This window comes from Anneissia japonica, unplaced genomic scaffold (assembly GCF_011630105.1).
Source record: "Anneissia japonica isolate Jap-2015-1 unplaced genomic scaffold, ASM1163010v1 scaffold287840_len1291095_cov163, whole genome shotgun sequence".
Lineage (NCBI taxonomy): Eukaryota > Metazoa > Echinodermata > Crinoidea > Comatulida > Comatulidae > Anneissia > Anneissia japonica.
This window is the reverse complement of record NW_022728493.1, coordinates 878,029-888,603: the sequence shown is the minus strand read 5'-3', so window position 1 is coordinate 888,603 and position 10,575 is coordinate 878,029. Positions and strand designations below refer to the sequence as shown.

Here is a 10,575-nt window from a genome sequence, read left to right as displayed (position 1 = left end):
AAATTAGTGTGTAGAATGTTCACCCCTGCAGTCGTAATGGAATAATCTTCCCAGGGCAGTTCCTAACCATGTGAAAATTCTGTGTGTGACCAAAACACTGTAAACAGCAGTGACATTTGGTTTGTTTTGATATTATTTAGCAATTCGTTTATTGATTGAGTTTTTGTTAGCTCAAAGTTGCTGAGGAAGGACAAGGCCTAAGGAAAAACAAGCAAGTTTTTCAGAAGTTATCAAGGAGGTATGGAGGTTTTTCTTCCAACGTTCATCAACACGACTAAGCCTAGGCTAGGGCCAGGCAGGCCTATCTATATACCTAGTCCTAGACCTACCTAGGCTAGGCCTTTATTTAGTTAGGATGGGTAGCCTTGTTGGCATAGGATAGATACTTTACTAGGCTAGGCCTATCTACAGGCCTAGGGCTAGTTTAAACCATGACTAGGTCATAGGCCTAGCTAGGACTTTTAAGCTGTGTCTCGGCATGTTATACATTTAACTTTGTTGCGATTTTTTCAGAGATACGTACAATAGTTTAGACAGTACAACCTTAACATAGCCTAGCCTAGGCCTATAGTTCTAGGCCCTAATAATTATACCAAGGACTAGAGATATAACTCCTTGATTATAACATAGGCCTACATAAGCTTGTAGATCTAACCATAGAGCATGGCCTATAGACCTACTACTTGGTGGGTGTGTTCACAAATTTTTGATTATTTTATTAATTGTGGTTTTCATTGTAATATTTTTATCACACTCAATGGTGCATATTAATAACAAATTTATTGATATTGTATTACACCTTTTTAATTAAATTGTAATATTAGTTGTTTATTAATTAATTTTATTTATTTATATTATTTATGTCAGTTGATATGTCCGAGACGAACTTGTTCTTAGAATTATTTTATCAGAACTTTAAAACTATTTTCTGCAAAGCAATGGTTCTATTTTTATATTTCATATCTCGCATTGTAGGCCTCCCCTTGGAAATAGAACTTCTAAACATTTCTTTTATGATGCAATTCTTGTATTTTCAATTTTATTTTTATTATTTAATTAACTTTTGACAATGTTTTAATGAATTTGTTGATGATTTTGTATATATATGCTAATTAATGTTCATTGGCGTCGGAGACGTTGATTTATTTCACATTTGTCAATCTTGTTCGAGCGTATTTTTGCTCTCTCTGTTACTTTGTCAGTTTTAATATTTGGGCTAAAAAATGAATGTAATGAAACTGGCCACCCTTTCCATATTTATATTCATTTATCTATTTGTAAACAAACCAACAGCGAAGACAAGAATCGCCACTTGTACAGGATTGCTAAAAATATAAAACAGTGTATACTGGTTACGAGATACAAAGATAATTAAAAATGATTGCACTTACTTTGCCGAAAGAGATTACGAGTACCGACTATAATGTAATAACAGAGTAATAAATATTTTTAACTAAAAATTAAATAAATTACTCAGAAATATAACCAGAGACAAGCCTCTAGATCTAAAAAACTGAAAAATAAATTCCTAAAAATATCCACTTCTGGACAAACGTTAGGAAAATCATTATATACAAGGGCGTCAGAAGCAGTCCAGATATGGCCGGACCAATAATTTACAACTCAATATCGTTTGTAAACCAAAAATACTATTTTCTCTGACGCATTTAAACGTAACTTGCACATTCAGCTTATTAAAAATATGAAATTGAAATGATTTCATTTTTTACTGTAGTTAATTATCAATAGATTAGGCCTATTTATCATGATTTGATTCACCACGTAAATAATATTCCGGCCCCAAAGTCTAGACTCAGAAATACCAGGATGGTGCCCGACGGGGAATTTTATTTTATTTTGTTTTATTTCAACATTTAAAAAGGTAGTCATTCCAACTTCCCCGAAGGGAGGCTGATGTTCAGGCTGGGGTCACTCTAAGTTAACATATTTTTTTGTTTAGCCAATTTGCTAAAGTCAACCATTTTTTTTTTTTTTTTAGCCAATTGAAGCAGTCTTTAGCCAAAATTTGATGAAAATTGTTAAAAATAATTTTAGCCAAAACTTGCTGACAGGACATGGTGTCCAACATGTTCGTCAGTGGAGTTCGAACCATATAAATATAATTACAATGATAAGAAAAAAAGGAAGGATTTTCAAAGCAGCACCGATATTTCTAAATGCTGCACTTTGCTGTTAATTTATCTATATCCAGAAAGCTATGAAGTATCAGTCAAAGGCCTAGTATCTTAAGTTATAATTAAAAATACAAATTGAATCCTCCAATAAAAGAGAAAAACTTGTCCAAGGAGTCCTGTGCTATGCAAACATGCCCCATTGTGCTTTACAAATCAATTAATTGTACAACTAAGAAGATTTTTAAGATAAAAAATTAAATTTATATTGTATATTTGATTGTTTTAATATATACACTAAATCAAAACGTTCAAATGTTTTACAATTACAATTCAATGAAAAATAAATGAATAATCATACAGTAATAATGATAATAATAACTTACTAATAATAAACAGAAGTGTGGAGAATGCTGCTATTTATTGTTTAGATTACAATTTACAAAGAATAGGCCAGGCAATTTGTATCGGTTTGAAGAAGACCATATTTTATTTATTTCATAAATTATAGTTTATAATATTAATATCCTAAGTCATCATAGGCCTAGGCTAGATACAAGCAACTTACATGTTATTAATATTATTATTTATCATTCATTCATTTACAGGCGAAATTAACATGTTATCATCGACGATTCACATTGCAACCTACCCTGTCTGCACAACGTTTCTCTAGTCTGCAGTGTTTTACTTGAAGAGTATGCCTAAAATAGAGAGACGGGCCTGCCTTAACTAGAGGCTAGACTAGGCCTCTCTAGGTTAAATAGAGAGGCCTGCTAGCGACTATACATAGGGCCTAGGCATAGATGATAGACTTTCAGAACAAAAATATAATCGTAACGAAAATAAAGATTCGTCCTCACTTTATCTTCTGAAAATAATACATGCATTGATTAATTTACTTCCAAAGTTAGGTAAATATGATTTGTGCTTCATCTCGAGGGACCTACTGTTTGATTGAAAAAAAAGTAAATAAATAAATAAAATTTGATTTTGGGCGAAGTTAACGGATACAATTGATAAAAATGCAGCTGGGCGGATGTGGGGAGAGGGGCCTGCAGATGGTGCAATCGCACCCACTAAATTGTATTAGGAAAAATATTTGTTATAATGGTGATAGTGAATGAATTACCGGTCAGATTATATCAGGTAGACAGTGCAATTTCTGGGCATATTCTCAAAATGTTTGCACCTCAGCCCCAACCACAGCATTTTGCTATAAAATGATGGCAGTATGCTAATTAAATAAAACATGTGTTATATATACACAGGGTACTGTATGCTTATTTCTCCATGAATAAATAAAGTGCGAGAAACACAAAAATAATTACATTATATAATGCAATATGAATAACAAGGAATGTGCACATATTATATTTATACGAGTTGACGGATGTTGTGAAATACATATAAAAAGATGTGGCCTAATTAAATTAAACATGTGTTATGAATACACAGGGTACAATATGCTGTGCGTTATTTATCAAACCTATTAAATGTCTTTCGACAGACAAACAGACTGCTGGTATATTATTATTATTATTATAATTATTATTATTATCTAGTAAACTTTTGGTTTATTAATAGCAGGAGGACCATGTATCATATGTAGGTATTCTCATCATATGGACAGATCTACCAGGTGATAAATACTCATTAGAGCAATAAGAATAGGGGAATTAACTTTGGGTAGAGGGGACTTACATTTCTTCAGGGGTTCAACTCAGGCCCTATAATAAGTATGTTAACTTATGGAATCTCATGGTGACGAATATATAATGATAAGGCATGAAGGGTTATTGATATATTTAGTACAAGTATGAATGATTAATATAATAGAATAGTACTGTACTACAAAGACAAAACTAATAATAAGAAGTCAAGCAATATTTGGCTGGACCAATAAAAATAGCTTCCAACAGGTGCCTGATATTGACGATATACGATTAACAAATGCATTTTTGCAAATATTAACTTTGGAAAAGGAAACATCGAAAACACTAATATTTACAAAGTCTGCGATTAGGAACTTTAAATATAAAGAAAGAATTTAAATTATAGTTTTTTTTTAATACTTTTAAAAAGAAATATTAAGCTAATGTATTTTCTTCTGGCAAAGAGATTGGATTTCAGATTAATATCGTTAAGAAAATTAAGTTGGTCAGTAGGTTCAGGACTGATGTAGCGCAAGACTTCAGAATGCATTATTAACTCCAGCATTAAATAAGCATAAGCTAGATTATTTTTAGGCTATGTTCAGACTTGGAGTTAAGCCCAGCTCAAGATTAACTTTGCCAGGTGTTTAGACTAGCTGGATTAGACAGGCGCGAGAACCGAAAGTTAAATTTGCGTACTTATAAACCGGAAACAGGAAATGATTTCCAAAACATTGCGCACAAAACGTACGTTCGCTTACAGCTCGCCAGCCACTACGTCATTGAATGCTGGTTGGTCAATTATTGATACACCGAAGTGATTAAAGCCAGGCCTAGTATCTATAGGGACAACGCCCGGCTTGAAAGGCACCTAGTTCAGACTGGAAGGTGGATAAGCTCAATGAGTTGAGTTTATCCACCTAGTTTGAACTATACCAGAGTCCATGAAAATCATGCAGCTTGCTATTAATTACATTTTGTTTCTTCATAATTTAACTTTGGTTTTACAGGAAATCAGTGATGGACAGCAAGGAAACAGCTGACGAGTTTAAGGGAAAATTAGAGATGATGTTCAGTGGTGCATTTTCATGTCTCAAAATTATGACTGGCCTTGAGGTGGGACTTTTTGAGGTTTTGTCACAATTCACAGAACCTAAGTCATATGTCGAGATTGCAGATGCAGGAAAGCTGAAACCAAGGTACAACCAGGTACTATAGTGATATTTGGGGTTGGGTGTTGGGGTCTTAGGCGTTCGTTAGTTAATATTGCTAGGAACAATGTGTAGTACAGTACCTGTATGATTAATAATTGTTTAGATAATTGAATAATATTTTTTTACAATTTCTCAAAGCTCGGTTGCAAAGAATGGAAGAACTGCAAAATTCTTCCTCTATCAAATGTGGCACAGACTATTTTAGGGCAGGGGCTCAGACCAGGGTACATGCTGTACTGAAGGGCTGCCAAAAGTAACCCTGTACAAAAAGTATTAGGCTACTATGCTAAAGACTGATAAAGATTTTTTTTTTTGATGTGTATGTGGGGGAGGTGGGAGGGTGTGGGTGTAGTTTACAATTAAGATTTACAACAAGCTCAGAACAAATTACCTCAGAAATTGAAAGGGGCGCCATTTTACTTCTTGCCCTGGGCTCCAAAAACTCCAATTTACGCCACTGGAAATAATTACTCAAATTACATAGTGTTGAAACATACACTATGGAAATTACTGAAATGCCACAGGTTTTGGAAGGCTTGTGTTTGAAAACAGTAGCAAAATATGTCTTAAATATTAGCTGCAGTATTTTATATGAAATCAAGCAATATTTTCACCTTTATATTTTTTTTTATTTCCCTTTATAAGAATTTTTTTTTTCCATAAGTATGACATTACTGATAGGCTTGCTTATCATTTTGGTATTTCACCATACCATAAATTATAAATTCAATGACCTTTTGTTAATTCTACTTATATGAAAAGGATTGCACTCATGAATATTAATGTAAATATTGATCACAACATCATCAAACCATTAAGGAATTTTAAAAATAAAGGAATCTTTTGTAGAATTATTATAAACCCAATTAAATTTAATTATTAATTGTTAAAAAATATTATATTATTATTAAGAATTTCATATATTAACAATATTTAATTTGTTTATTGCAGTCAAAAAAGTGTAAAAAAAAAATTTGAAAATTCATATACCACCCATAAAATGGACTAACAGTTCTTAGTAGCATCAATAGACCTTTCCAGAGTGTCAATTAAACTTATCAACTGACTAATCAGAACAGCGCTAGGGATACGCGCGCGTCTTACAAACACACGTGTTGTCCTACAAACGCACGTGTTCGCGTATGTTTTAACACTGCCGTCTTGTGGGACCTTAGCAACAATATCCAAGGGGCGGGGCTTAGCGGAAAGGTCCATTGTAGGAGTAGGTGATGTCTTAAGTCTCATAGATCTGCAAAAGTATGTTTTAATTATTATTGATAACACCAAGGTTGCTATATATATCTACTGAGATAATACCTTAATCAACTGAGAATAGACACAAAATATTCCATGTTGTAATTAAACTATTGTTCACAACACGTACTGTTGTTGAAATTTTAGACCGTATCTTCCTTACGTGACCTGAATTGATGTAGATTTCAAGTCATTTTCCACTCAGTGTACTGAGGAAGACCGTAGTACCGTATACTTATACGGTCGAAAATTTCATGGTAGGAAAGTTTTTGTGTGCTGAGATCAAAAGTTTAAACTTTCATTACATTTGTACACCAACAGAATAGCTATTTTTTTAATATTCCATGTTTTTTATTATTTTTTTCCGGTTAAACAGGTGTCAGTCCTGAGCAATATATTGACTTTGCAAGTCATATGTCTAAGGTGTCTGCCCTGTCGGTCGACCACCATCTCATTACATATATTGAGCAAATTGATGGCCTAACTGATATGCTTGGTAAATATTAAATATTTCTTGTTATTTTTAATCACAATATACAGTAAAAAGTGCAATGTATTCTATAAAAGATACATAAAACAGCGTAAAGCAAATATTAAAGTATATAGAAGCAGTTTGGTGCAGCAGGAACAGTTTGGCTTACCGATGTTGAGATGGGGTTTCAATCCCTTGTGCACTGTATTTGTGTCCTATAACCTGGGTTTTTTTTCAATAGCAAATATATAACTGTCTTACTTGTAGGTGGCAATTCCCTTGCACAAAGACAAACATACATAAACGATGCTTTACACAAACTAAATCTCAATGTGATGTTTAGGGAGTGGAGTTGTTTTAGTCAGAAAAAAATCCTGCAACACTGACAGGAATTGAACCCAAGACCCTGGGATTGGAAGGCAAGCATCTTACCACCAAGCCATTCAACTCCACCTGGAAAGGTGCTCTATAAATAGACCACCGTAAAACCTCAAATAGAAACCCAATGGGCCTTAATATCCAGAAGAAGCCCATCTCAAAGTTGAACCCCCTCTTTAGTTTACAAAAGTAGCCTAAAAAAAGAAGCCTACCTCGAAAAGAAGCCTATTTTCAAGACACCATGGGTTTCTTTTCAAGACAGTACATACGCTATACGTGAATTTCAAAGAAACAAAATAAATTTAAAATGTGCTTGGTTTACATTGTAGTTTTGTTGATTTAATGCTGGTTTATACACTCCATGATGTAGACTGATATTACAATGGCCCTATTTATTGTTTATGGTAGTAATTCCCATAATTCCCAAAATTTACAACATTTGTTTTCAAAAGAAGCCCCCCCCCCCTTCACCTCTCTTTACCTTGGAAAAGCCCAGGACTTCTATTCAAAGTTTTACTCTATAATAAATAAATATATAAAACATACTTTGGGAACGTAATCACAAAATCAATCAGTCCAGCAGTTTGCTACAGGATACTTGAGTGGAGACTTTTCCTCTCAAAGTAGTGTGACAGAAAAAACAAAGGCGATGGCGATAATGGTGGCAGCAATATCTACAGTATGATGATGAATTGATCAGGAAACTATGCCCCTAATTTTAAAATATAATAAATTTAAAGAATATAATATATTCAGTTAAACAATGTAAAAGACATTGTTTAACTGAACATTGTTGAGACAAAGAATTAAATCATATTCAGGTTGATGACATAATGAGAGAAGTGTGTATAATAACAGAAGTTGTGTTTACACGTTTACAATTTCGTTCTTAGATGCTGGTGCTAAAGTTCTTGATTTGGCTTGCGGGACTGGACACACTACGATTGTCATGGCAGAACGCTTTCCTAAATCCACGTTCATTGGTGGAGACTTTATGCCGAAGCAGCTCGATGTTGGCCGGGAAATGATGAAAGAGCGCCATCTATCAAACGTCACATTGCAGCAACTAGATGTTGAGAACTTGCCAATGGAATGGACAGCAAGTTTTGATTTTATACTGTGCCACTATGCCGTCCACGACTTAGGAAATCCGGAAAAGGGGCTGCAAGAATTCCACAGGGTTCTCAAAGCCAGTGGTTTTGGGTTGATTGTTGATGTCAACCTCCATAGCAAACACTCCGATAACAAACAGAACCATTTTTCCAACATAGAGTATGGATTTAGTGAGTCACACTGCCTGCCAGCCTCACTTTGGTTTGAAGGTGGCTGGGGCTTAGGAGTTGGATGGGGTGTAGAATATGCTACAGATTTTATTGGGTCTTGTGGGTTTGAGGTAAAAATGATTGAAAATGGCCATACTGTATCATATATTATCAGGAAAAGAAATCACTAAATAGAACATATTTATGTGAATAGTTATTTTTAATATTTTATTATAATATCATACAATGATAATCATTAACTGTAAACATTAATATGGTTTATAGTACAGGTAGTTTTATTGTAATTCATGCTATGTTTAGTTTTAAAAGTAATTTCTTCTAGTTGTTTGATGGTGTTGCTGGTGATGATGTTGGTAGTTGTGGTTCTGGTGTAGTTTCTGTTGCTATTCCTTTTTTGTTATTGTTGATGTTGTTTTTAGTTGGAGGGATTTTTTTGTTGGTACTGCTATTCTTGTTCTTGTTATACAGTATTTGAAGTTGCTGTTGTTTGTGGTGGTGCTTTTGTTGCTGCTGCAAATGTTGTAGTTGATGATGTTTTTGCAATATGACAAGGCTTCCATTAAGATTTTATAGAGTACTACAACAATTACTGTTACTGTAATTTAATTTTATCTTGTCAGTTTGCTCTCGAACAAGAATTCTAAAATACCACTACCAGTCTTTTCTTCAAACTACATAACTTTACGCCATTAGTTTATGTTTTTCATCTGATTGGTCTTTTAGCAATTATGCAAACACCTTGAATTTAAGTTAATCATTTTTTTATTTACATTTAAAAATTTGTTTCAGGAAATATAGGAGTTTCTAGGCAAAATAAAAATACTCAGACTTTCCTTAAATAAGCATTGTATAACAGTAGTGTCGTGATTGTTTTGAAATGTGACAAATTACATTTTTTTCAGGCTTAATACCAATGTTTTCAAGTTTAGTCGGTCCATGGACTTTTGCTTAAGACATACATCAGTTAACTGCAGACTTGCCATCCCAAAATTATCGTACTGTGTTGTTAAATGTTAAACTGAATAATTAGCATAAAAATATGGCAGTATTGTATACTTTAGTACAGAGAAGCTGTAATACTTTACTCATATATTTGGCAATAGAAAATCATTCCAATAAAATATGACCTATCATTTTAAATATCAATTTCATTTTTTTTTGTCCCTGATCCTGGTTATTGGCATGGCAAGCCTCACTCCAAACCATTTGACTTAGTCAATCATAACAAAGTCAGTAATCTATAATTGATCTAAAATTTACTCTGTCGTTTGTTCTCTGGATTTATACCTTTTTTGCATGACAGAAGAAGATAAATATAAGGGTATAACTTATAATGGTAAAACCCTACATGGTGGTAGATACACAGATGGAACTAAACTAGGTATTCTTTTATTTGTTATCCATAAACAAAAATAAAATAACCCAGGTCATGTGCAACAAACTTTAAGCTTGGCTTGCATTAGACATTTTTTTTTTTTACAAAGACAAAGCATAAAATCCAGGGGTGGTGCCAGGATTTGCCTGACGGAGGGGCCGAGATCGCCGATTTGGGGGGGGGTTGGGTGACCGATGTCCCGATGAGGGGGGCGGATGCCCCGATGAGGGTTCAAATTTCGTAGACGAAAGCAAATTTGGCGTGCTCGAGCTTCGATTAAAAGTTTCGAAAGCTGTCCAGGGGGGCGAAGCTCTCGAAAATTTTGACAATTTAGGAATTTCAAAGGCTTATTTAATCGACTTTAGAGTCTATTAAGATGTAGAAAATACATATACTTCTTTTTTCTCCCCGACAAATTGTGCTGGCGCCACCCCTGATAAAATCTACCCTTGGTCAAATCGTACAGCTGTTTGGACTAAATATGTTTTAGGACTGCAGAATGGTGGTTTTTAATTGGAGGAATCCCTAATTATAGGGAGACCTGTACAACTAATTATAATAAGCACAAAACATTAGCAACACAATTTAATGTACAATTCGAATATGTGGGTAGTATTCATTTAATAATTATACGTTTTTTTTTAATTGTTAAATAATAGCTTGTTTTATCCTATGATGATGTTTCTCTTGTATTCATACTTTTTCTTTGTATATTGTTGCTGTAAATTAATAAAAGTTAAAACTTTAATAATTCAGTAATATTCGTTGCTGCACAACTTTTTATTATTGTTTTTATATCGCTAAATATTAGG

At 33.6% G+C, this 10,575-nt stretch overlaps 1 protein-coding gene across 1 annotated transcript; it reads left to right on the top strand.

The window, feature by feature from the left end:
* The first annotated feature begins 76 nt into the window (after positions 1-76).
* On the top strand, positions 77-9,528 carry LOC117114157. The gene is made up of 5 exons (XM_033257725.1): positions 77-238; positions 4,798-4,996; positions 6,461-6,512; positions 6,632-6,751; positions 7,999-9,528. The coding sequence occupies exons 2-5, from the start codon at positions 4,808-4,810 to the stop codon at positions 8,556-8,558; spliced, it is 921 nt and encodes a 306-aa protein (XP_033113616.1). The 5' UTR covers positions 77-238; positions 4,798-4,807; the 3' UTR covers positions 8,559-9,528.
* Positions 9,529-10,575: the final 1,047 nt, after the last annotated feature.

Bases quoted from the DNA above. Each gene is read 5' to 3' on its own strand.
- LOC117114157 (XM_033257725.1), top strand. From the start codon at position 4,808: ATGGACAGCAAGGAAACAGCTGACGAGTTTAAGGGAAAATTAGAGATG. The intron at 4,997-6,460 runs GTACTATAGTGA...TTTTCCACTCAG, and splicing joins TGAAACCAAGGTACAACCAG to TGTACTGAGGAAGACCGTAG. The intron at 6,752-7,998 runs GTAAATATTAAA...TTTCGTTCTTAG, and splicing joins TGGCCTAACTGATATGCTTG to ATGCTGGTGCTAAAGTTCTT.